The sequence below is a fragment of the Kwoniella botswanensis genome, chromosome 1 (assembly GCF_036426115.1).
Source record: "Kwoniella botswanensis chromosome 1, complete sequence".
NCBI classification, from domain to species: Eukaryota; Fungi; Basidiomycota; class Tremellomycetes; order Tremellales; family Cryptococcaceae; genus Kwoniella; species Kwoniella botswanensis.
In genome coordinates, this window is record NC_088599.1 from 11,466,507 (window position 1) to 11,492,134 (window position 25,628).

General features: G+C 44.1%; 11 protein-coding genes across 11 annotated transcripts; 4 read left to right on the forward strand and 7 right to left on the reverse strand.

Moving 5' to 3' along the window:
- Window positions 1-299: 299 nt before the first annotated feature.
- L199_004319 (phosphoribosylaminoimidazole carboxylase) lies at window positions 300-2,319 on the reverse strand (the record flags this gene model as incomplete). Its single annotated transcript, XM_064890047.1, has 4 exons — window positions 300-506; window positions 614-1,347; window positions 1,434-2,213; window positions 2,289-2,319. 4 exons carry the CDS (start codon window positions 2,317-2,319, stop codon window positions 300-302), a joined length of 1,752 nt encoding a protein of 583 aa, XP_064746119.1.
- A 396-nt stretch (window positions 2,320-2,715) lies between these two features.
- Window positions 2,716-4,479, forward strand: L199_004320 (uncharacterized protein; the record flags this gene model as incomplete). Its single annotated transcript, XM_064890048.1, has 5 exons — window positions 2,716-2,862; window positions 3,062-3,369; window positions 3,435-3,744; window positions 3,895-4,232; window positions 4,293-4,479. 5 exons carry the CDS (start codon window positions 2,716-2,718, stop codon window positions 4,477-4,479), a joined length of 1,290 nt encoding a protein of 429 aa, XP_064746120.1.
- Window positions 4,480-4,543: 64 nt separating this feature from the next.
- On the reverse strand, window positions 4,544-5,864 carry L199_004321 (uncharacterized protein; the record flags this gene model as incomplete). The annotated part of the gene is made up of 5 exons (XM_064890049.1): window positions 4,544-4,624; window positions 4,714-5,312; window positions 5,401-5,452; window positions 5,509-5,741; window positions 5,816-5,864. 5 exons carry the CDS (start codon window positions 5,862-5,864, stop codon window positions 4,544-4,546), a joined length of 1,014 nt encoding a protein of 337 aa, XP_064746121.1.
- Window positions 5,865-6,774: 910 nt separating this feature from the next.
- Window positions 6,775-8,969, reverse strand: L199_004322 (uncharacterized protein; the record flags this gene model as incomplete). Its single annotated transcript, XM_064890050.1, has 6 exons — window positions 6,775-6,895; window positions 6,989-7,255; window positions 7,321-7,827; window positions 7,925-8,128; window positions 8,242-8,480; window positions 8,562-8,969. 6 exons carry the CDS (start codon window positions 8,967-8,969, stop codon window positions 6,775-6,777), a joined length of 1,746 nt encoding a protein of 581 aa, XP_064746122.1.
- Window positions 8,970-9,711: 742 nt separating this feature from the next.
- On the reverse strand, window positions 9,712-12,080 carry L199_004323 (uncharacterized protein; the record flags this gene model as incomplete). The annotated part of the gene is made up of 11 exons (XM_064890051.1): window positions 9,712-9,843; window positions 9,940-10,142; window positions 10,249-10,517; window positions 10,581-10,668; window positions 10,734-10,819; window positions 10,882-11,045; window positions 11,187-11,346; window positions 11,425-11,450; window positions 11,506-11,571; window positions 11,649-11,915; window positions 11,991-12,080. 11 exons carry the CDS (start codon window positions 12,078-12,080, stop codon window positions 9,712-9,714), a joined length of 1,551 nt encoding a protein of 516 aa, XP_064746123.1.
- A 1,181-nt stretch (window positions 12,081-13,261) lies between these two features.
- On the forward strand, window positions 13,262-14,951 carry L199_004324 (uncharacterized protein; the record flags this gene model as incomplete). Its single annotated transcript, XM_064890052.1, has 10 exons — window positions 13,262-13,372; window positions 13,481-13,498; window positions 13,579-13,605; window positions 13,680-13,781; window positions 13,866-14,010; window positions 14,079-14,258; window positions 14,330-14,426; window positions 14,499-14,560; window positions 14,653-14,722; window positions 14,792-14,951. The coding sequence occupies 10 exons, from the start codon at window positions 13,262-13,264 to the stop codon at window positions 14,949-14,951; spliced, it is 972 nt and encodes a 323-aa protein (XP_064746124.1).
- Window positions 14,952-15,881: 930 nt separating this feature from the next.
- On the reverse strand, window positions 15,882-16,244 carry L199_004325 (uncharacterized protein; the record flags this gene model as incomplete). The annotated part of the gene is made up of 1 exon (XM_064890053.1): window positions 15,882-16,244. One exon carries the CDS (start codon window positions 16,242-16,244, stop codon window positions 15,882-15,884), a length of 363 nt encoding a protein of 120 aa, XP_064746125.1.
- Window positions 16,245-17,108: 864 nt separating this feature from the next.
- Window positions 17,109-18,146, forward strand: L199_004326 (nucleoside diphosphate kinase; the record flags this gene model as incomplete). The annotated part of the gene is made up of 6 exons (XM_064890054.1): window positions 17,109-17,143; window positions 17,375-17,441; window positions 17,524-17,556; window positions 17,630-17,696; window positions 17,816-18,017; window positions 18,092-18,146. 6 exons carry the CDS (start codon window positions 17,109-17,111, stop codon window positions 18,144-18,146), a joined length of 459 nt encoding a protein of 152 aa, XP_064746126.1.
- Window positions 18,147-18,568: 422 nt separating this feature from the next.
- L199_004327 (uncharacterized protein) lies at window positions 18,569-19,753 on the reverse strand (the record flags this gene model as incomplete). The annotated part of the gene is made up of 5 exons (XM_064890055.1): window positions 18,569-18,622; window positions 18,747-18,923; window positions 19,093-19,288; window positions 19,448-19,613; window positions 19,690-19,753. 5 exons carry the CDS (start codon window positions 19,751-19,753, stop codon window positions 18,569-18,571), a joined length of 657 nt encoding a protein of 218 aa, XP_064746127.1.
- Window positions 19,754-20,716: 963 nt separating this feature from the next.
- Window positions 20,717-21,695, reverse strand: L199_004328 (uncharacterized protein; the record flags this gene model as incomplete). The annotated part of the gene is made up of 5 exons (XM_064890056.1): window positions 20,717-20,770; window positions 20,865-21,029; window positions 21,112-21,304; window positions 21,409-21,535; window positions 21,629-21,695. The coding sequence occupies 5 exons, from the start codon at window positions 21,693-21,695 to the stop codon at window positions 20,717-20,719; spliced, it is 606 nt and encodes a 201-aa protein (XP_064746128.1).
- Window positions 21,696-22,652: 957 nt separating this feature from the next.
- L199_004329 (uncharacterized protein) lies at window positions 22,653-25,357 on the forward strand (the record flags this gene model as incomplete). Its single annotated transcript, XM_064890057.1, has 13 exons — window positions 22,653-22,880; window positions 22,954-23,097; window positions 23,171-23,366; window positions 23,421-23,472; window positions 23,527-23,605; window positions 23,668-23,944; window positions 23,997-24,025; window positions 24,083-24,207; window positions 24,270-24,276; window positions 24,346-24,798; window positions 24,942-25,008; window positions 25,077-25,172; window positions 25,233-25,357. 13 exons carry the CDS (start codon window positions 22,653-22,655, stop codon window positions 25,355-25,357), a joined length of 1,878 nt encoding a protein of 625 aa, XP_064746129.1.
- Between the last annotated feature and the right edge of the window lie 271 nt (window positions 25,358-25,628).

Genomic DNA, 25,628 nt, shown 5'->3' on the forward strand with positions numbered 1-25,628 from the left:
TTGGCCTGACACTCGAACCTGGTCACAAACAGTTGGAGGATAGGTATGATTGTTCAATAATGACCTACGAATTACAAGTCACGAATTATGATATTGATGATTGACGAAGTATGACGAATTATGTATGGATTTGTGACATGTTATAGGCTATATAATGCTCATATATGCAATCCCACAATTATATTCCAAACATGTCTTAAAATGAGAAATGTAAATCCACATCATATGTCGATCCATCTGAAAAATCTGCAAATCTAACAAATGCATTCTATATAAGACAAGATATAGTTGAATCTATTTTATTTCTTCAAAACATCCTTTACATAACCTTCCCAACCTATTTCTTCCAACTTCTCACATTTATCCAACACTTCATTCTCCAATTTCTTAGAATATTCCTCAGTGGCCAGCTGATAATTCGGTATCGACGTTCCTAGTATCCTTATAGCGAGGAGGGCAGCATTGGTGGAATTGTTGATGCCTACTGTTGCGCATGGTATACCTCTCTATATTCACCAACAGCACAAATGGTCAGCATACGTCGTACACAATCACACGAATAAGTATGCAGTTTCACAGTAACACCATGTTTGGATATGAATCATCCACTCACAGGCATTTGCACAATACTATACAAACTATCCACACCATCTAACACACTAGCTTTCACCGGTACTCCAATGACAGGCAACGAAGTTTCACTAGCCACCATACCAGGTAGATGTGCCGCCCCACCTGCTCCGGCAATGATCGCTCGCAGACCACGGTGAGCAGCGGATTTAGCATATTTGACCATCCTCTCTGGAGTTCTGTGCGCAGAGGTAATAGTAAGTTCGTATGGTATACCAAATTGGTCCAGAATCTTTGTCGCTGGTAACATCACTGGTAGATCCGAATCTGAACCCATTATAATCCCCAGGAGAGGTTTTTTGTGCGAGTGAGACTGAGATGGCGGAGGAGCGATTTTATCGATCCATTCATCCGCTGCGTCCGGTTGAGCGAATAATACTGTTCGGAGATACTCGTTGAGCTCTGCGTCGGATTGTGCAGTAAGTGTGATATGACCCATTTTACGAGCTTTCCTAGATTCTTTCTTCCCATATAAGTGGACTGCTGCTCCGGGGACGGTCAGGGCGTTATCCCGCATGGATTCGATAGGTTCCATGGAGGATGATGAACCGAGGATGTTTACCATGGCTGCTGAGGGTACTCTGAGCTCGGTCGATCCGAGGGGTAGAGATAGAATTGCACGGAGGTGGTTCTCGAATTGAGAGGTGTGGCAGGCTTCGATAGTGTGATGCCCTGAGTTATGGGGACGAGGGGCGATTTCGTTGAGGAGAAGAGAGCCTGAGATGGGTCCAAGTTGTGTTAGTCAGTATAGAAGACCTGAGAGCGCAACAGGACATGATAAGAGCACATCAAACTGAACTCACCATCTGGCATCAAGAACATCTCCACACCAAATATACCAGCACCTTCTAGATGTCCTACAGCTTTCTCTGCCAATTCCCTTGCTCGATGATTCAGATCCTTCTCTCCTCTAAGAGGTGCCAAGCACACTCGTAATATACTTTCCCTATGAATGGTTTCTACCGCATCATACGATTTCACCTGACCTTCTTTATTCCTCACAACCATCACTGCAACCTCTTTGACGAACGGTGCCCACCCCTCAGCATATAACGGTCTATCACCTAAGAATTCCAATGATTTGTTGATACTTTCCGAAGAAGTACTTTGCAAAGGTGAATTTCCTCGTCCATCATAAGCTAATGTCTTCGCTTTGAGCATCACAGGTAGACCCAATTTGCCTACTATCGCTTTAACATCCTGTTCAGTGGGGTTGAGGGGTAATTCGTCAAATGGAGCAACGGGTATACCTTTTTCCGAAAGGTATTTCTTCTGTTGATATTTATCTTGAATCAGTCGAATGGTCGATGGTGAAGGTTGTACTTCACATAAACCCTCTTTTTCAACTGCTTCTAAAACATCCGCATTAACATGTTCGATCTCAACAGTTAATATGTCGCATTTCTTAGCTAAATCCCGGATGTGCGATTCAGATGTGAAAGGTCCATCTAAGTGACCTGAATGATCTTCTGGAGGTAAGAGCGTTTGTTTGGCGGGTGTATAGAGACCTGAGTCGAGGATTAGGAGGGGAATACCGAGTAAGGCGGCTGGGTGGGTGAGCATCCGACCGAGCTGACCACCACCTGAGAAACCCTATCAGCTATCTATACGACCTGGATTCGGGGGGACCTGGATTCGGGGGGAAAATGATGACCTACCCAAGATACCGACTGTCTTCTGAGGTGCCATGTTGATGACTGTATGTGATGATTAAGTATGCTTGAGAAGGATGAAGATATGCAGATGTTGCTATATGAGTATCGAGTAGATGGGGTGGTAGTAGTACCAGAATGGAGAAGAGGAGTGAGGAATGAGGAATGGAAAAAAGCTGGCCAGGCACGGGAGGGTGAGCCGATTACAGAACGGGTTGTAATAGTCAATACACCCTGGCTACCACTTGCCATTAGACTTGTTTGTAATGCTTGAGCTCAGATCTCGCCGGTTAGATTTGAGCTCTTGAACCGGTTGAGGAGGTCAACCTAACGAAGGATGTCTTGTTGTCCAAGATACAACTACATCATCTGGTCAACTCATGCTACCTGACCACTTTGACTTGGCCATTGTACTATAGAGCCATTGTTTACTATGGCCTCCTCGAGCAGATCAACATCTGGGACTTCCGGATCAGAACTCAGCTCTGTGAGATCTTCGCTCCCTCTCGACAAGCTGGTACCGTATCTCGAACGGAACATCGAGGGTTTCAGAGGTCCTGTACAAGTGAAGCAATTCAAGGTGAGTCAAAAGAATCGCACAGATTCAAAAAGCCAACAGTTTCACTTCCCTCGTCGAGTTACCATTCTAGTCTGCTCTCTCAGAAATCGTGTCAGTCTTGAAATTCAGCTAATATACTATTGCAATCTCGACAGTTCGGCCAAGTAGGTCTGTCCCTTCCCAGCTTGGTGCTGAACCAGATACTGATGATCTCTTGCAGTCCAATCCTACTTACCTCCTCACACCCTCTACCCCAAATCAATCATATGTCCTCCGAAGAGCACCCTCCGGTCCTTTGCTCTCACCGACAGCTCATCGAGTGGATCGCGAGTATCTGATACTATCAGCACTAAACAGATACAACCGGACCGTATCCGAATCTCATGCGGTGCCGGTCCCTAAAGTATACTGTCTTTGTGAGGATAAAGACATAGCTGGAGCGGCGTTTTACGTCATGGAATACTTAAAGGGAAGGATATTTACCGACGTGCGCTTGAAAGAGCTGGACAAGGAGGAAAGATGGGCGTGGTTAGTTGTAGTCTTCATTATCCCCTATCAGCCAGCACACTGACATTTATCTTGGCAATGATCAGCTGGCACTCGGCCATCTCAACGTTGACAAAGCTATCTACCATACCTATTCCTTCCCTGAACCTCCCAGCCTCATTCGCACCTCTGCCATCTTCCAAGCCATATTTTCCGAGGCAAGTGGGTTCTTTACTTAAAGTATCTCACGCACAGAGTAAAGCAAAGAACAAAGATACAGGGGAAGAAGTCGGTGCTATATGGGGTACTGCCGAGATGAAATCGTGGTTCGAAGAAGGTGCTGAGAAGCTTGCTGAGCTGGAACTGCGGAGAGGAGTAGGAGGGGTAGTTCATGGGGATTACAAGTTAGATAATCTAGTGAGTGATCTGACGTCCAACGTAGTAGCTTGTAGATGAGATTGTTTGAACCCCAAATCCACATCCACTGGTCCCAAACGCTTGCTATCTCACGCTATATGAATTCCCGCGTCATAGAATGATTTGTGCTGACAAGTGTTCTACACATAGATATTCCACCCCACCAAGCCAAAGGTCATAGGTATACTGGATTGGGAATTATGCACTCTCGGTTCCCCGTTAGCAGACCTAGGTAATCTGCTCTTACCATTCTCCTTCCCACCAATATCTCCATCTCATCGAAAGGAATTAGCTAGTGCTTTGGGTTCCGAAGATCCGAGAGATGACATGACTCTGTTATTGGGACTGAAAGGCTTGTCAAGTCAAGAGACGGGCTTGCCCCAGAGAGAGGAATTGGAGAAATGGTGGGTGGACGGTATGAACGATGGATTGGCCTTCCATCAACAGCAAAAAGGGAACAGTTGGGTTTTGCCTATCCCTGGAATGAGGTGAGTCCGTTTAACTTGACCGACACATCGACTTATACTAACGAAGATGTACACTCGTAGTTGGGTGAGATCATGGATCCTGTTTAGATTAGCAATCATCGCTCAGGGTATAGCAGCTAGAGCTGCATTGGGTCAAGCGAGCTCAGCAGATGCTAGAGCAGATAGTAGACCGGTCTTTGATTTCTTCGGTAAGATGGCTTGGGAAGTGAAAATAGAAGCGGAGAAGGAGGGGAGAGCCAAGTTGTAGGATAAATCATATGTACTTTTGGTTACATGCATGTTGTACGTGTTGCAGGATGAGGATGAACGAATCATGATAATCTGGAAAGGACTGTTTCTCTACTGGGTACACTTTCCATCGCACCTTGATTTTCAACGCAGATCGCACAAGCCTGAATAGAAGTAATTCGCAGTGATTAGTGTGAGAGCCAGTGAAACATCAAAAGAAAAGAAGACAAGGAGAATTCGTAGTATCACTCACCGTCAGACATGTCTTCAATACATCTTCCAATTTCTCACCTCTCATCAACCCAGCTACGAAATACCCCGCAAAACAATCTCCTGCTCCTGTCGTATCCTTCAGCGGATTGAGTAATTTCCCAGCAGGTAAATGACCTATCTCCTTACTACCAGAGGTAGGATTGAAGTATAATATACCTTTTGATCCGAGGGTACATATTATATTGATATTCTCAGAAAAGTAAGAATTGGAATGTAGATTCAAAATCCCCTCTGTTGATCTAGCTTTTAACTCTTCCAAGCTCAGATCATCCACATTATTGGTCTTCTTGGTCTTGGTGATTGATGGATCCTGTTGGAAAGCATCTAATAGATCGAATAATTCACCTTCATTTACTATCAACCATGATAGACATTCCCAAGGGAATTTACGGAGTTCTTTCTGGGATAACATCGGTGAAGGGTTAAAAACCGATATCAGACCACTTGGTTTGGATGATTCAAGGTACGACAGAGTCGACTGCAGAGGAATCTCATTCTGAAGGAGGATGTGGGTGTAGTCTTTCAGGTCGGGAGTGGGAAGAGGAGAAGGAAGGTGGTAATTTGCTCCGGCGTGGAGGACTGTCATACAATTAAACGCATAGTCATCAGCAGAAAGATCAGATTCTTACTTCGTTTCATGTGTCTGTCTTTGGTATATGGAACTTACCAATGGAGTTCTCTCCATCAGCAGCAGATTGAATGATAGCCCTTCCCGTCAACTTCCCAACCGATCAGCTAAACAATCTATATCGGCATATACGAAGATGGAACTCACCTCATCATCCAAAGTGGTTAATCTGCTGTCACCTACACCTCCACTCCTCAAAAACTCCCTTACCCATTCTCCATCTTTACCGATACATCCATCCAGATCTACCTGCCCTCCTGCGCGAGCAACAGCATAAGCCTGATTCGCTCCCTTCCCTCCTGCTCTTTTAGTCAGAGAAGTCGAGGAGATGGTTTCTCCAGGTCGGACAATATGTGGTAAAGCGAAAAACTCGTCGATATCTATGATGATGAAGCATTGTTGTGGTCAGTCATGGTGTTGGTGGTGTATGTCAAGCAGTACAATGGGGACATACTGATTGAGCCTCGCACTAGACATTTAGGCTGGGATGAAGATGATGGCATTGTTCACTTGATGAAGGAGGGGAAGAAGTGCTTGATGGCAATCTGGGCAGAAGAGTTGTTTTGCGTTGTGATGTTTCGCTATGTGCTGTTGGGACCTGATGTATATGTTATCCAGAATATGGATTTGTCCTAGTTGAGAAAGTAACAGAAAGAGATGAGAGATGAGAGATCCGAAATATCTGGAAATGAGGTTCGGCCCGAATGTCAACAAAGCTCGGATCACTGTGGCACGTGGCGCGTACTAAATTATCTGGCCTTACGGATACTTCACCAACCCAACCTATGAAGGAATAGAATGGAATAGAATGATGTAAACGCTATGCGGAGAAGAGGCATGGGCAAACAATAGGGTTTGGGAGGATTGACTTGACTGGTGTATCAAGATCGTATTCATCGTACATCAGAATCTCAAAATCGGATCAAATCTACTTATTTGCACCACTCTTCCCATCCCTCTTATTTCGATAGTATTCCAAATCGTCCTTGCGAAAATCTGGATTCTTCATGTGCCCAATCGCCAATCTGTGACAATAATCATCTTTACCCTGTCTACCAGCAGTATTGGTATTATGAAGTTATTAAAATTGAGATTCATCTCTCGTCCATTGACTTCTATCTTTCTTCGTCGAAGATTGATAATCGTATTTCTCCAATTCGCTAATAGGTATCCTTGGGCATTTTCGTAAAGCCACATACTCCATTCCTGCCTCTGTCAAGGCCATGAAAGATGAAGGTTTCATAGCTGTTATCCAAGTGAAGGATCTTCCATCATCTGCCGATAATTTCCCTACCAACTTTGGATAATCCAAAGTAATCAATTAGTTATACAAGACGGTAAATTACAACTTTCGGCCTCACAGGATCACAGTCTGCGGTATGTATGTATGTACAGCAATCTAAACTCTGCCAATTAAGCACGTTTGGCCCGATTGTTCCCTACAAAAACAGCGTCCTCTCTCGCTTTAACAGCACTCGTGTAACTCGCGTAAGACCAAGTCAAGTCTCTCGCTCCTATGGGTTTTCCGTTGTCCCTAAATCAATGTTCAAACCTTGATGAGCAAATTCAAGAGAGAGAGAGAGCTAACAGGGGATTGAGGTCATTCATAATCAAGTGATGTACTCACCGGCCGATCTGTTCACTCATCCTTTTTCCTTGTTCCATAGCGTTCCGAGAAACGTTCAGAAAGCTATCTCCAACTTCTCTCAATCTCCTCATAGTCAAATCAAACTTCCTCTGACCAAACTCAACCCTTTTATCTTCATTGAAACGTTCATTCATCAATTCTGTCCAGAAATTGCCGGTGATCTCAGTAGGTTCTAAATATCCTTGTTCGTAATGTCGCTTTTCGATCAAGTAGAGGGATTGTGCTATTGCATTAGTACAGATATGCCTGGAAGATTCATTTCATTTAGTTTTCCTTCGTATGGCTGACATGATGTCGTATGACTGACTTACCAGGGATTACCTTTACTTTTACCTACACCATCATATACATCTTCCCTATACCTTCCCAACGCCCAACCTTGTGTCCAGCTTCCCTTATTATTATTGATCTCATATAACCCATCGAATGATTGGATATATCGATATATGGTAGAGATCACCTTCGGATCAGTCGGCCCAAAGCCGATTTCGGTGTAGTTGGAATGATGATAGGTATCGAGGTTGATATGATCTCCAGCATGAATGAGGGAAAGCGGTAATGAGCAATCTGACCAATCCCTCTCTGGCAGTGTGATTCTCTCATCATCTTCATTATTATCATCGAAATTATAGGATGAGATACTAGAGAGATAGTATTCTTTCCCATCATTCCAGAAAGTCTCGAGTTTCTGTCCGATAAGTTCGGCTTGTTTTGAATAATACCCTTGAGCACCAGGATCATTCAGGCGGTCGGCGAGGGATGATCCAGCTTGAAGTGCCCGTAAGGACACGATAAGCGTGAAGAAGTGATGGCCGTTCCTGGATATATACTATTATCAGCATCATATAGCCAAGAGTCTCGTACATACGGAGATCAAGGGACGAGGACGGACCAGAATTGAAAGAATACACTCACACTTCTTCCCAAAGGTCAAATCCCCTTTTCCACCATCCATGAGCAACCTCCTCCAAATCATTTTTAATGACATTTCCAGTACCTCTAATCTTGTCCGGATTATATAAGTTCTCTTTGACGTATGTACGATCCGCGGGATACCCCCGATTCAGTAAGAAGTGAGCATATGGGATAAGCGTCAGAGCTCTTAGCGCGGGACCGTCCCTGCCCATCAACCAGTATCAGCTGAAAAATCATACCGCTCGACGTTCCAGTGAGTCCTAGGATGGAAGGATTGGATTATCTGGACCTGGCCGAAGAGTGGATTGTTGACCTACCTTTGTGGTCTACCCCAATCACCCAAAAATGGAGATCCATCAATTTGGAATTTCGGTTCGTTCAATCCGCCATTCTCAAGTCCTCCGGAGGGGTTCGACCTAGTCTGTATCGGTATTTGCGATTGTATATACGCCCGGAGTAGTAGTTCATCATGGCTCGATATATTCTCTGAGTTCGAAGAAGAGTCGAAAGTCGTGAGAGATCGATAGACCAATGCTGAATCTCTCGTCCAAGTGTACTTCAATTTCACATCAGCTCTTAGTCCTATAGGGTCGCCTGACCTCATATAGAAAGTGGAAGCAGAGGAATGGTGACTCACGTAGTAGTCCGGTAGATAGCTCTTCTCGCCTCTGCTTGGACTAGCAACTACCAATCCATCACCTGCACCTATCCTAGGTCCGATATTCCTCAGCAGCAACTGCCTAGCCCTCTCACTCTCGGCTTTGAGGGTCTCCTGGAAAGAGTCAAGCTCGGGCTCGACATTGGACGATGTGAACTTTAAGCCTAAGACAATAAAGAGCAGTGTGATGATGATGATCACAACAGCAACAACTTTGAATCGTTTTTGACGTTGAGCCCATCCCCTCAAGCTGCTGGAGAAGGGCTCCGGGTTCGAATTTCCAGCGGATGAGAGAAGAGGTCCATCTTCCTCGACGTTCTCTAGCTCGAGATCTTCCTCGCTATCAGCTTCCATCCCCGTCTCTACTTCATCGTAACCATTGGTCATCCTGACGATCGACCGCTATCATTGGTATGTTGGAATATAGAACACGATACTCGTACTTGTACCGTATGCACGGTTATCTTCGATTCCCGATACTCGGCAGGTAGGGTTGTCTCACGTGTATTGCACATGGCCAGAGTATCGAATGACATCACCAGCCAGACGATCGAGGCCAAGTGACCAACATACTACTTGTACATACCTCCTACCTCTTTACTGACTGCATTCCTCTCCGTCTAACTTGAATCTTCTCTCTTCCTTTATTTTCTATCCCATCAAGCAATAAACATTCAAGTGATACAAGATGTCTTCAGCTGAAGATCCCAAACAACAAGGTTAGCCTTCCGCCACCTATAAGTTCCGCGAGTCGAAACAGTGTTTGAAGGTGTATGAGCTGATAATTTGAACTACAGAAACTCAACTTCCCCCTTCCGAGGGTTTGACGGAAGAAGCCAAGCAAGCTGAACCTGATGCTGCCGAGCAAGCGAAAAAGGTGAGTAACGATTCATACTTGGCTGGAATGAGAGTTCCGTGGAAGGGAATCAAGCTGACTAGAATATGGTTGTAGCTCGAAGATGCCGGTGAATCTGTTCTTCCCACTATCACATGATTGAAAGATCGTCTATGGTGAAAAGTGGAATAAAGAGAAGACAAATGATAAATGCATAAAACATGATCATCCAATAGCACAACGAGCTCATATGTCGGATGGTATTTACAACAGTTGATATACTGACATGATCAATCAAGACCCCCTACCATCACAATCCATAACATCCATACCCTCTTCCACAAACCTCTTTCGTTCCTTACGCCAAGGTTCCCATACATCACCGTATTTCTTGAGTAACCGACCAAGCTCAGCACGTTGTTCCATCTATCGTCAAGCATATACCATCAGCGTGATTCTTCGTCAGCCACACATCTTCCAGATATATCATGCTGATTGCTATAATGGAGAAGCACGACTCACAATAACAGCAGGAACTTCGTCTCCCTTACCAACCCCCCAGACGTCATTGAACATCTCACCTAATTTAGGTTTAGGTAACTTCTCCGCTCGACCGAAAGCCTTCATCACTGCAGATTTGTGAGAAGACAACAAGTTTTTCTCGGACGTTTCATCCCACCATGATTTCGACGCGAGGAATGCTCGGAATCGATGAATCGGATTATCTGTGATGGTACACATAGTAGTTAGCTTGATCACCAAGAATGGCCAGGCCGATGTGATTGTCATGCTGAGGGAACTCTCTTCAAGATGTCTCAAAGTCAAACTTACCAACAACAGTCCATTCCTTCACTTCCTCCACTCTTCTGTACATACTCGAATCATCACTTGTCGAATGATGTCCCACTCTGTATGTCATAGCTTCCACCAAAACACCTTTCTTCCCTTCGACAGCTCTCTTCCTGGCTTCTCGTACAGCAGATAAGACTGCCAGCGCATCATTACCATCCACTCGGATCGTGTCCAGTCCATATGCCGGTCCTCTCGAGGCAATCCCGTCCCCTGCATATTGATCAATGATAGGTGTGGAAATCGCGAATCTACATGCTTATGTCATCAGTACCGGTACTCATCTATATGTATCTAGCATGTGGTAAACTCACCCATTGTTTCTACAAAACCATATACATGGTCCACCTAATACCGAATTCATTCCTAACGCAGCATGAAAATCACCTTCACTTGCCGCACCTGCCGAACGAAGTGCATGATGGGTAAGGAGCTTCATCGTTTAGTGTGATCTCGGCGTTACTCACCATCACCAAAATAACAGATCACACAATCACCTTGTCTGTCTTCATCGAGCTTCAGCGCGTACGCGGCACCGGCAGCTTGGGGCATCCTACATTGAATTCGTATCAGTTTATACTTCAGATGATCGACACCTTGGATGAGTCGACTCACTGAGTTGCCAATGGACTAGTGATCGTATGAAATCCCAATTCGGGTGCAGAATAATGAACAGGCATCATCCTCCCTTTTGTACCGTTATCTTCGATGTTTCCAAAACATTGAGACATCAATGCGTCTAAGGTGAATCCTCGATGGAGTAAAGCTGCTGATTCTCTCTGCGAAGTGAATTAGCACAATGTTCCAGTTGTTCAATTTCCTGATCCTCTCCCTTCCAAAAATCTCATTTCACCTCCATTGAAAGGACACAACGAAGAAAGTTTAAAGTCTTGAGCTTCTGAGGGTCGAAGGCCACTCACATACTGCCCAAACATCTCATCGCCTTCCAACATCGCCGCACTACTTCCTACTATCGCAGCTTCTTCACCTGCACATTGCATGTAGAATGATATTCTGCCTTGCCTCTGGGACTGGTATAGTACGTTGTCAACGATGGGTATCAGGGTCATCGTGCGGTATCTAGATATAGAACATTGCATCAGCAAAGATACAGTAAAAAGATGACTGTCATGGTGAGTGGGTGTTGACTATACCCACATCGCAAGTGCCTCTTCTTTCGTTATCTATCTTAATCTTATCAATATCTCAACCGATGGGATATATGGGAGTTTGACATACCTCCGGTACCTTTGTCCCTTTTACCAAATGTCCTTCTTCATCTAAGACCCTATAAGTTGGAATAGTCTAGGCGAGTCAACCGGCTTAGTTAGATGAGTACACAATGTAGTACTTCACAATGATCATGAGCGGACGTTACACACCTTCGCAACAGCATTAAACCAGCCCATCTCACTAGACCACCAACTCTCATGACTCCCTCTTCTCAACGGACTGCTCATTCGTCCCACTCTTGCGAGTCTATCCGCCTGACTTCCAGGGACATACAACGGTTTAGCATCTCCATTACCTGCGTTGGTGGTTGATACCTCAGGTGAGAAGAACGGTAATGGTACGGGCGAGGGGAGTGGCGCAGATGTGGGTGTGGTATGACGATGCGTTGAAGGGGTTGTTGGTGGGGGTCCTGTAATCTACACACGTACCAAAGGTCATTGGTTTTAGCATGTCTGGGTGTGGTGTACTTTGAATGTGGAGAAGAAGCGCACTAGTGTCCTTGATTTGATTGATGAGATGAGTTTAATTTGCTTGTGTGTTGCTCCGTTCTTGAGAGGGTATCTCATCAATATTGACGACATGACCATCAATCGATCCCTGCTATACTACTGCTGTTTTGTCTAAGTTGTGTGAGGAACCGAATCGACCTCGAAGTTGGATGGATTGTAATTACATGATCTGTTATATCGATATCTCTATCTAGTCGACGAGTATGCTGTACAGCTCATGTCCAACGTGACTTTCTTTTGCCTCTTATACCTCTTCATCACCTGCTCATTCACATCCTGTCAACATTCCGGACCCAAAAGGGACCTTTTGAGCCGGTCCATGCGACATTTTGATCTATTGATCGTTCTCACCTCCGTCGGATCCGAACCGCTGGACGGCTTTATCACGTGATTCATGTTTTTGATCTTGGATCTCTTCGGACATTTCCATTCCGACGTACTCAGATATGACGTAAGTGCTCCACAGTCCGTTTGAACTATTTTTCCAATACTCGACTAATTTTGAGACAACCGAAACAACTTTCTGATTCTGAGATGATCGACATCCAGATCAGATCGAAACCACCAGAGGGGCGTCATTCTGCAAAGCAGAGATACCTTTTCCTGATCCGGTTAACGTAAGTTTAGGGTTAACACGAATTGACAATCAACAGATAGGTGATGGGATTCAGGCTCGGGGCGTAAATCCATCAAAGGATGAGATGAGATGAGATGCAACAAACTGTAAGGTAGGATGCTCGACGTGTAATGCCGTCACCGAGAAAGGTTCCACCTCTTCTTTCTAAAGTAAGTGAGTAGAGAAAAACCTCGTTGGCATACAATTGCAGGGAGTACTTCATCCAGATCGATCAATCAGTTTCGCGTTCGTTGGAATCACACTAAGATTACAAAATCCTAAGAAAGCTACGACAAGGGAAAGTTAAATTAAATTGCTTGCAGTTCTACGATATCTTGATGATGTATATGACCTCACAAACGAAACGAAATATGTGTCGGAGTAAAAAGGGCGATTAAACTTTTTTCACATCATACAAGTAAGTCTATGAGGTCAGTCGATCATCGTTTTCTTCTGTTCGTTGGAACTACCATATATGTATAGTAAATGAATATCATAGTTGTAATCATTCCTCTTGTTCATCCATCGTCCATATCAAGTATTATTGTTATAATCACATAATTGTTCAACCTCGAATCTCAACTACCTCTTCCTCTCTGTATAACATAAACCTACCATCCAGAAATATACACACAAGATGGGTAGGAAATTCGCCAATATCGCAGCTGAAAAGCCCTTCAAGAATTCAGGTAACGAACCTAAGACTGGTATTTTCGCTGATATCAAGAATGATTTGATTGCTATGGCTGTGAGTGCATCTGCTTCCGACTCTATTGTTCTCCCTCCGGGATATACATCACACATCGAGAAGGATCTTTGCTGATTCGTGGAAATTCTTATGGGTGAACACCAATAGGGAGAATTCATTGGTACTGTACGTAAATTTCTCTCACGCCATCATCCTTATCAACCTAAATACTGATCTATCTTATTCCTATGTGTCATCCTATATAGATCTTGTTCCTTCTCTTCGCCTTAGGAGTGAGTCTTTGATCTTCGCAACTCTAAAATTTACCCAACACCCTGCTAATCCGATTTAATGTTATCTCTCGTAGGCAGTCCAAACCGCATCTACCAATACCAGTTCGAATTCAAACTCCAGCGCAGATGAAGCGGCAGGTACAGCACCATCAGGAAGTGATAGTAACAAGCTCTTGGTGGGTCCTGAGTTTCCATCATCTACGGTATAACCAACTATTCCTCAGTATCATGCTGACGTTAAATGCCATTCCCATGACCAGACATACTACTACGTCTCAGCAGCGTTTGGTCTCTCGCTCTTTGCTACAGCCTCGATCTTCTACCGATTCACAGGAAGTATCTTCAACCCATCTGTATCTTTGGCTTTATGCTTGATCGGCGCGGTCAAACCTTTACGATTCATTCGTAAGTATCCTTGTATCCCTCGCCAAATCCCTCGGGGACGATCCGTTGACCGATGTTACGCTTTTTAGTCGTATCACTAGCTCAGATGGTAGGAGCTATCGTAGCTTCAGCTATCCTTGATGGTCTTACCCCAGGAGCGCTGGCAGTCAACGTCAGCTTGTCAAATGGTACCAACCGTACACAAGGATTGTTCATCGAGATGTTCACTACTGCCACTTTAGTATTGAGCGTATTGATGCTTGCTGCTGGTAAGTCTCATTACTTGTTTGGTATATCAACCGAGTACTGATCATCGTGGTTTGGACGGGACCCCTTATAGAAAAACACCTTCTCACCCCTTTCGCTCCACTCGGTTTTGGTTTCACATTATTCATCGTTATGCTTTTCTCTATCGCTTTCACAGGAGGTGCAGTCAAGTGAGTTTGTGCGCAAACATGAATATAATTCCTTCGAACCAAAATGACTGATATTTATCGGCTGGGATATAGCACTGCGAGAGCTTTTGGTCCTGCTTGTATCCAAGGGTTCCAAAACTATCACTGGATCTATTGTAAGTGTATCATTCATCATCCCATTTTCCAGTTACCCATGATATCATCTGGTATAGTCACTAATAAGTGATTGCGATCGAACCATGTATAGGGCTCGGTCCTACTCTTGGTGCTTTGTTAGCTACAGCATTTTACGTATTCCTCAAAGAGGTCAAATACTGGTATGTCATATTCATTTTCTCCTATATTACCAAACTGAGGGTTGTTTACTGATGGGATTGATTCTATAGGCGAATCACTCCAGGACAAGATTCCACAGATAATCACTCCTCACCTAAGGTCCACCCTGTTACGTCAAGAATGTCTCGAAACAGGAACGATTCAGGTTCGACTGCAATCGATAATGGTAATGGGAATACTGATGGACCAAGGGGACATGAGGCCGTATAAACGATAAAACGTCAAATATGATTGATCGCGCTTATACTTGAAATCCTGCTTTTATCAACCACCACCACGAACAACAAACATCATAATCATTAACATGACCACCCAAAATTTTCAATCAAACATACATGCACTTCATAATTATCAAATTTGGTTTTCTTCTTTACTTTTTCTGATGGTGTATATACATGTAGCCATAGTTTATAACTATTCTTATTCTTATCTTCTCATTCAATCTCTCGTATAGATCAGATGTGTTTTGCATATTTGTTCTGCTTTCGGATTGGTCGGAAATGCATTATCGTATATTTTATATAAGTCTCACACGATATACGACTACATTCCAATCGATCTGTTTTTGAAATGGGCAATTCTCCTCAACCTGTTAAAGGGTATATTCATCAATCAGTTCATTCCAACCTTAACTATACAGCGATATGAAAGATAAAGATACAAATTGACTTTTCAATGGAAGAACAAAAGAACTTGAAGAAAGAAAAAAGTTCATGGGTTACAGTTAAGTCATGAGGATACTGTGTGGTATGTAAGGGGAAATAAAATATCGGATCATGAGGTGGTTGGGGTTCAGTCGTTATATACGACGTGATGAAAGGGGTGGCAAGGAAACGATCGAATTGAGGGTGGGAAAACAACAATGATATCGAAATGAACATGTCTATACAATATATAAGGTACAACCATAGAAATCAGATCGAACTCCACCGAAACAACTCCGTGTGTGGATGAACTAAAGTCGATTCGGTTTCTTTGAAAACCGGAGATCGATATTCGATGATGATATTCGATTCTGGTCAACAACTTCCCTGTTGCTTGACTCATCTCTATTTCATCACACTCAATTCTCTTTTTCCGCATCTTCTTCTTCCACAACCTAAATTGCTATTCTCCTGCTTTCAATACTCCTCAATCTCCTTAGACTCCTGGGCTCCCGGGCCATCTTCCCCCTCCGGCCCCCTTCCCCAACCTCCATCCTCCAAACCCTATAAATACACCTATCAGAATGATGATGATGAGCCCACTGATGATCGACCAGATATATCGGGGTCTATTCAATTCCCTCGTCCCGATCAATGGCTGTCTTTCCAGATCCCCTTCAATGTTGTCGGTATTTTGAGTATTCAATCTAGTTGGTTTATGTGTAGTGGTTGACTTGTTGAATGTGACTGTTATAGGAGAATTGGGTACGGAAGGTGCTGGAGTAGGTGTGGGAAGTTTGGATGATGAGGAACGGGAGAGGGATGATGGGTGTGGACCTGGAGTGAATTTCACTGACATCGTATATCTATTTGCGATTCATGTGTATCGACTCGACTGGACGATTGACTTTGTCGTTCTAATTGATCTTGGCGCAAGATCGCCAAGGATCCTAAGTTGTTTATTTTCTTGGAATATCGATCGATTGGATTAGAACAGTGCAGAGTGGTTATGTCGTTGTAGCCCACTTTTAGACACCCGAATGTCCTAGATGTTCTCCTTTGATCCGATGTCAAGAGGACGAACAAAGGACGAGCCCCGTGATAGTTTGTGACGAGTATCGAAAGGATGATATGACAATCTGATAAAATGTGCTTAGCGTATTCGTCAACAAAGATACTCTGACACAAGACATACCTCGCTGATGATGGTTGCTCAGTCGCGCTAGTGGTCGTTTTCGTTTCCGTCTTTCTCTTTGCTGATCATAAGGAATATTTCCCGTTGTCACACCTGTGAGTCAAGAGGACAAGAAATTGATTCGTTATGATCAATACGGTTGATCGTGTCTCCTCTGGTCTATTTGTTGGGTTCAAAAACAAGGTTGAGTGAATCGTAAATCGTAATTTGTACTTCTAGTTTCCCACCAGCAGATGTGAGCTGATCAAACGTCATATCGCAGATCACGACAGCTAACTTAGGCGAGTACTGCACCCCGCGTCTACCCCGCACCGAGAGATAAGGACCGGTGCCACACTGCATCACCTCCTCTGAAATCCCGATCATCAATCACCTCCACGTTCCAAGCAAGCATTGACTTTTTTTCGACGAGAATCAGAACGAGGATCACCACGACCAACCTCGTTACCATCCTTCTATTTATCTCTTGACCTCTTGTCTGCCTCTTCTTACCCATCCTCAAACCAGTTCAAAAACAACAAAGTCAAAATGTCTACCACCGAGCAAACCTACATCATGGTCAAGTGAGTTTTACAACCTTTTCCTGGTGACATCTGCAGTGGTTGTGTATAGAGGTCAGGTCGGATGGCCGAGCGATTCAATGGGACGTGTAGACGAGGATGTGGAGTGAATGGGCGACAGACAAGGATAGAAGCTGACATGCCTCCTTTCCCCCTTCTTCTCTGCTCTATAACTCTACCCATTGGCCATCACCTCACGGTCCACCTCTTTCCAACGCTTCGTTCGCCCTACAGACCCGACGGTGTCCAAAGAGGACTCGTCGGTGAGATCATCGCCCGATTCGAGAAGAGGGGATTCAAGGTGAACTTTCTCTCTCGCTTTACAAGCTGCTCATGACATTCGTTAGCAGGGATCAGGCTGACTTACATGATGTTACCTGTAGCTCGCTGCACTCAAGCTTGCTTCTCCTTCCAAGGTATGTTACGACCGCTCTTAGCTTTCTAAATCCCCGAGGTGAATTATAGCTGATATCTGTTGTCACATCGCAGGAACACCTCGAGAAGCATTACTCTGATCTTTCCGACAAGCCTTTCTTCCCCAAACTCATCAAATACAGTGAGTCAATTCTTACTCTTCTATCCCCTCACATATCACTCAACCCACTCATTGTTCACTGTTTACTACACCTCTTTATACTCGTTTGCATATGCTAAACCCCCATCTCCCCTTCGCAGTGCTCTCCGGTCCCGTAGTCTGCATGGTCTGGGAAGGTCTCGATGCCGTCAAGACCGGTCGAGTCATGTTGGGAGCTACCAACCCTCTCGCTTCTGCCCCTGGTACCATCCGAGGTGACTACGCCCTCCAAGTCGGCATGAACGTCTGTCACGGTTCAGACTCCGTTGAGAACGGTCAAAAGGAAATTGCCCTTTGGTTCCCGTAAGTCCGCTTCGCTCAAAATAACGCGTCGAGAAACAGAAATGCTGATGTTTATTGGATTTACTATAACGTAGAGAGGGTGTTGCTCAATACAAGCTCGACGCTCAAACTTGGATCTACGAGGCCTAAGCTCAAAGCTTACGTCGATAGAACAATCAAAAGAATTGTCATATAAGAGATTAGACTCTGCATGCATTTCATCAGTCATAAATGAATGTCAAGTTTACTCATACGTTCATACTCATGGACTGCATTACCGAACACGGATATTGATATTGTACTGATAGTCATGGCTCTCATTCGCCATCAGGTCAGTATGCTGAGCGGATAGATGTAAATCATTGCATCTGGATGATATCGACTGATCTATAGATTGATTCAGAATGAATCGTATAACCAATATAACCAAGAGATGGTGTGAAAGACTACCTAACATATATACAACTGATACCTTCACTAAAGATTATAACGAGTTAATCCAGAAAAACCATATGTTCATTATATACAACAGCGTTCTCATTCGTGTAGTACGCGAGATATTGAATTATAGATCAATTACTATCAATAGTGAAATTCCCACCGCAAGTGACTAACGATACTAGAATCTGAATAATCAATCAATCCAAAACGAAAGCAAACACAAGAACAAAAGATGGTCAATCAGTACGAATCGATTTCATTATCCCTTACTTTGGACGGCCGAAGTGAGTAAAGTGTAACATGACTTACTGTAGCAGCCAGAATGAACCAATATCCTTCTCCAACTTTGTATTCCCAATTCCCATTTTCGTTATCACCTTGATTAATCTTATCGAGACGTTTATGAAGGACACTGATGTATATCGTTTCGAGGATGAAGGTGATCCACATGAACAGGACCATCAAGTAGACTATGGCTAGGGAGATCTATAGATACAAACACAAACACAAATACAGATGTAAGTTGAACATCCTACAATATGGAAATAGGAACTTAAGGAGAACAGACTACTGAGGAATGGGGGAACAAGAAAAGGACGAAAATAACGACAGTATGTGTAGTATACAATCAAAGAAGGATTGACAAACCACTCACACCTCCTTGCAAGATTAGACAATCCACCAATATAGCCAGTATGCTCAAACCCATGAACGCAGTAGTAACGTGGTTCAAAGCTAATGCTTTACCCAGAGCGATAGGGAAACATGAGGTGATACTTTCGTTGTTTGGTAGATGGATTGATTCAGGAGTGGGTTTGTAAGGTATATGAGAGACACAGGAGGTAGTTTGGCTAAGTAAGATTGGCGACAGATAAGCAATCTGTAAGCCTGCTTACTGTACAGAACAGTGTGATTTGATGCTCGTTGACTATCTAGGTGTGATCAATACGAGCGGAATGGAAGGAATGTCGAAGGTGTTATGTGATGGTCTCCATCAAAACTGCACTCACGTCAGATTCGACCATACGCATCCGCCTGACGGTCCTACCCTCACTCTGACCTTGATCGCCTGATTTGTCGACGACTCAACTGATTCACCAGTGACTTTGGCAAGTGAGAGACCGTGGATGATAGTTGGTGAAAGTGAGTTGATAAGGTAGAATGTGAATGGTATCACTAGGTATATACGAAAGAAAGTCAAGTTGGGTCAGTTGAATCTGTTCTTCTTGAGATTGAATTGACATTGACCTACACGCTAAGACGGTTAGACCACCAAATACCAATACCCCCCAAAATACATTCCCACTTCTTCCCATTGTAGTTTAGACAAATTTTGCTGTTTGTTACTCGCAGGCTTTGTGGTACGGATTGAAGTCAGATTGAGCTGTTGGTTTTCCTGCTACTGATGAAACCCACGGTAGGTTATATAGCTCACTGCTCAAAGAGAAATAATCAACATTGATGGGTAAAGCGGTGCTTACAACAAACATCATGACAGCAATGGATATGACGACAGATAAATTTCTTCTTCTTCTTCTTGTGTTCAAATGCTGATGGTCGCAGAGCATCGTTGAGTGATGGCCGTCAAAAGAGGCAACATGATTCAGATGTCAGATCTCATATATCAAAGCACAGATCTCTTGGTAAAGGACCCCCTTGATCATAATACAACAGCCTCGATTGACCTGTCTTGGATATCCGTTCGGCTATTCGGTTCTGCCTCGAGTCGTGATCAGGACAAGATGAGTTACGTATAACACGAGCTCATCCTCTCGGGGCTGTGTCCAATGTTTTTAAAGCTAGAGGCTGAATCGTTCACCTCGTCCTCATTCTGTGTTGTCCAATTTTGGTTGATCGTTCCTGAAGGCCTGTGCGGGATCCATGAAAACGCACCGACCTTTCACCCTTAGATCAGACTCTCGACCTCCAGCATTCCGGAGATGATGTAGGATCACAGACTTGGAGATCACGGAGTAAATTAACTGTGACAAGGTTGATCAAAGCAGAAAGGCAGAACACTGACAGGACAAAACTTAAATCCCAAATACAGCGCTGCGTACATTTTTCATCCTTGTCGTATCTCGCTAGGAAAGAGTCGAAAGCCAAATACGACATTGGATTGTATCGTATGGTGTCATGCCATAGGAAGTCTTCATGTTCCAAACCTCTATATCTTATTTTATGATTTATTCTATAATATAATACAATTTATTGGATCTCACTGAAAATTGCGTATGTCTACCACTTGTCCAAATTCATTTGGTTTTTGGTACAGCAGATCAGTCTCCAGCCGATATCGATCCTCCGCCACAGAGGAAGAAACTAGCTACGAACTAAAGTATCAGACAGTACGAGAAGGCTTGATCATCAGCCTAGAAACGCATAGCGTACCATATACATAGTCCTATTGGTGGGGTTTGCACTTGCAACAGAAACGCTAATCATGATGAAGCCACCGCCTGTATGATACTCCCATTCCTTAGCTTCATAAATGTCATCCAACCTATTACTCATGGTTCCTATATAGGTTGATTCGAGGAAATAGACTAGCCAGAGCATGAAACCAGTGAAGTAAATGATAAATAATGAGATCTGCCATTAATCAAGCATCATTATTGTAAACCACGGTAACAGATATAAAATAGAAATTCTGGAAGTACAAAGTGTTACTTACTCCGCCTTTGAGAATTAGGATATCCAATAAGACAGCTATCATACTAAGTCCCATTAGACCTACCATCACGTGATTGAGGGCTAACGCTCTTCCCATTGCTATCGGGAAGATGGAAGTGAGATTGGAATTGGGTTGAAGATGGAGGTATTCTGCGTTGGGTACATAGGGTATTTCGGTACTGCATTTTGGTGTCCTAGATTATCAACAATTCGTAAGCTCTGAATGTTAGATGTATGAGGGGATATTTCCTCGACCTTGCTGCTCGAAAGTAAAATTACCTGCAGGACAAAGACTCACGTATCATTGAACCACATACAGCCACCACTTGGACCCACACTGATCTTCACACCTATCGAATGGTTGTTCGCCACATCAAAATACTTCCCCTCGATTCGAGCGATATCCAAACCTGGGATGTAGTATGCTGAGAGCGAGACCAGCAGGAAGGACACAAATATACAGGGTAAATGTAATCAGGACCTTGCCTGCTGATGTGTGGGAGATCGAAAAGACATACGAATCACTATCGCTGCACCTATGCAGATTAACGATAGAATGAAGGTATCGTACTTTCTTCGAACCATCTTCGTCGTACAGCACGAGGAGGGAAGGTAGAGTACAATGTAAATTACCGGTGTTTATATTCCAATTTAATGCTACAAATCTAGCGAGCATTCAATCAAAGAAAAGCGGTTTGCCACTGGGTTCGCTGACTGGTCTTGGGATATAGGGTTCAGTATCATGTTCGTTATATACATCTTGAAGGAGGAAAAGATGAAAGATGAGGTCTATGGCTATGCAGAATACTAACGAGGTGCCGATGAGCGAGATATATATAACTCATATTCATTGTTTGATGATCAATCACAAGTGTGTACAAAGGGCTGTGCGTGCATTACTAACTACATACAAGGTGTGTGTTTGATGGTACCTTGACTTCTGGATCTGGTAACACGATAGATAGTATGCATCGTCATAGACATCAAGCCGATGGCCATTCTGGTCACTATTCCTATGAGTGTGCAGCGAAGCGCTGATCCCTGTGAACCATCTTACTCGTCGTAGATAGTATGTCACAATCATTTCCCCATGTCCAGCATACTTACCCACAAGTGGCACGATAAGTCGAAGCTCAACGGGTACGATTATCCACATTGAGTTAAGGTCAAATCCAGCAGAACCGTGTATGTTTCCGGCTTTGCGTTCAGAATGAGCGAATCATTTTACATGTGAGCTGGCTCTGACGTTCGCGCCGTCGGTAGGTCATGCATGCCTCTCATGAGGAGTGCATTCGGGCTTTGACTTCGAGCGATGAAGAAGCTTCGAACCAAACAGAACTCAGCAGGTGGCCTACTCCGCCACTCTCTCACCTGAAAACTCGGACCCGAAAACAAGTTCAAACATTCAGGTGGAGGTCCGACCATGTTGTGGTTGACTTTCACCCATCTACGAATATGAGTGATTAGCACAACTCAAAAAGGTATCAACAGTGACCACTAGGCCTAGTCTTCCACCTTCAATCTGTATTTCGTCCTCGTTCAATGCTGGAAACCATCAACTCTCTTCCTGCTGTCTTGCAACCATGGCTCACCTGGTTATCTGCCCTCACTCTCGGTCAGATATGGAAGATCCTTTATAACCCACCTAACAAGGTGAACCTCACTATCGCTTTTCTGGTGATTTCATACAGGCTGCCTTTCTACCTCAAGAGGTATAGAATATGGAGGGATAGTAAGAAAGTGGTAGACTTCCATTGGCCAGTACCAAAGGTCAGTGGTTGTGTTCCTGATATGAATCATCCTCATGGAGATCAACTGACGATTAGTCTGGTTCACGGTGTAGGAAGCAGATAGAGAATGGAAAGGAACAGTCATCGACCATCCATCTTTGTTCGCTCATCTGAAAGACTCTACGTTATTCCCGCCCGAGAGTGGAAATACGGGTGGGGAAAGGGAACATATAACTTGTTATGATCCTTCCACGGGAGTAAGTGAAATTCACATCTTACCGAGACTAGGTTACAAGAACGGCATATTGTTGACTATGTTTTTATGTACAGCACCACCTCCTCACTCTTCCTCTTCTATCAGCTTCGGAAGTTTCTGATCAAATCACCAAAGCCCATTCAGCTCAGAAAGGCTGGGCCAAAACTACTTTTGCTCAACGTATATCTTTGTTGAGAAGCTTGAAAGCGTGGGTATTGAGGGATATGGAAGATATAGTCCGAGTGGCTTGTAGAGATACGGGTAAAACAGGTTAGTCAGCTTCGTAGTGATCCATCAAGGTTTTAGCTGATATGGTGTATGTAGAGGTCGATGCTGTATTTGGAGAAATACTCACTACGCTATCCAAACTTGATTGGTATGTCAGCTATTCGGATTACAAGGGATTTAGCTGATGCAATTGGTATGACAGGCTGATTAAACATGGTGAGAAGACTATTTCACCAACGGCCAGACCTGGAAACCTCCTTTTAGCTCATAAAATATCCAAGGTAAGTCACCATTCCCATACTCTAAGTGGAACAGATGAAGCTGATTTTTCACTTCTTCTCAGGTCCACTTTTCTCCCCTCGGTACTGTCCTAGCTCTAGTATCATGGAACTACTCCTTCCACAACCTGATCTCACCGATCCTCCCTGCGCTCTTCGCTGGAAATACAATAGTAGTGAAATGTTCCGAACAAGTCGCATGGAGTAGTCTATGGTTCATAGGGGGTATCAAAGCTTGTCTTAGAGCTTGTGGACTGAATGAAGATGTCGTTCAGCTGGTTATTTGTCTGCCAGACGTAGCGGAGACGGTGACCAGGAATAAGCTGATCAAACATATCACGTGTGAGCTTGAGTTCACTCTTTCGGGTCTTCAGAAAAGCTGATATGGATAAAGTCATCGGGTCAGAACCTGTTGGAAAGAAGGTACGCTGGATCATCTCGGTTTTCGGGAGAACGACGTCTTGCTAACAAGCAGTCCAGGTTGCCTTAGCCGCTGCTGAGATCATGGTACCTACCTGCATCGAATTAGGAGGCAAGGATTGCGCTTTCATCTTGCCCGAAACGGACCTAGATTTCTTCTCGAGCACATGGATGAGAGGTGCTTTGTGAGTTCAGTATATGTACATACTACGGGTTGCTGAGCTAACATGGTGCTTATACTTCTCAGCCAATCAGTGAGTCAGCTAAGCGTTTCATGGTAGTAGGATAAGTGAACCAAGCTGACTGACACTCAATCCATTCAGGCTGGCCAAAATTGCATAGGAATCGAATTATTCCTCGTACACCGATCGCAATACTGTCGATTCATCGAAATCATGGAACCTCGAGTCAAAGCGCTTCGACCCGGTATCGACGTAGGATCGCTCATCTCCCATGCTCCATTCAACAAATTGGGATCTATCCTTGCTTCAGCTGAGAAGAGTGGAGCGAGGATCTTGGCAGGTGGGAAACCATATGTATATCCCACTTACCCCCAGGCATCATACTTCGAACCTACCTTAGTGGTAGACGTGAATATGGACATGGACATTGCGCAAGAAGAGCTATTCGCACCAGTGATGACGGTTGTACCGTATGATGATGTTGACGAAGCTATCGATTGGCTCAACGAGAGTCGATATGGATTGGGGGCGGGAGTTTATGGTAAAGATAAGGGAGAATGTAGGAGGGTAGCTGAGAGGCTGGAGTGTGGGATGGTAGCTATCAATGAGTGAGCTGTATTGTCCTGGAGTTCCGTTGAATTTCGGCTAACTTGTCCTCTTTCAATTTAGCTTCGTAAGAACGAAATCTCATTCTGAAGCTCTCAAAGGGATTGTTAAACTGACTGATTGTCCTTTAGGGCGTCTTCTACCTCAATCAGGCTATGCCTTTTGGAGGTGTCAAAGCTTCAGGACACGGTAGATTCGGTAAGTACCCGTTCGGCATTCCCAAGGATCCGTTTTACTGATATGGCTTGAATGGCTATCGTCCGAAGGCGGTGAAGAAGGTCTTAGATCATTATGTTCCGTGAAATCAATAACGGAAGATAGGTTCTTTTCGTACATCAAAACGAGTATACCTCCTCCTGTTGGTAAGTCAGCTTCCCCATTCTCTGACATGTGTACGATCATTCAGCTGACAGTTAATGTAGACTTCCCGATACCCGATCCTAAGAAAGCTTGGGGCTTCTTAGTGGGTTTGGTCAATTTGGCTTATGCTAGGACACTTTGGGGTAGGGCGAAAGGGTTGGGTGGGTTGTTGAAAGGATTGACGTGAGCAATATGATGATGCACTATGCACTCCGCATAAATATGAGTCAGATGTGCCACCAAATGGAAGATAACACCAGACTACTGACATGTTGATCGCTGATATCCAACAATGTTGACTACCGTGGAGTACTTACACTGTTCGAACTCATTTGTGACTATGGTGAAACGGTGTGACCTAGATCCATTCTCAACTGCACTACCTTTGATCAAAGTGGAATATCATCGACGATGCTTCGTTTGATGACCGATATGTTCCGGAGGGAGGAATGGGTACT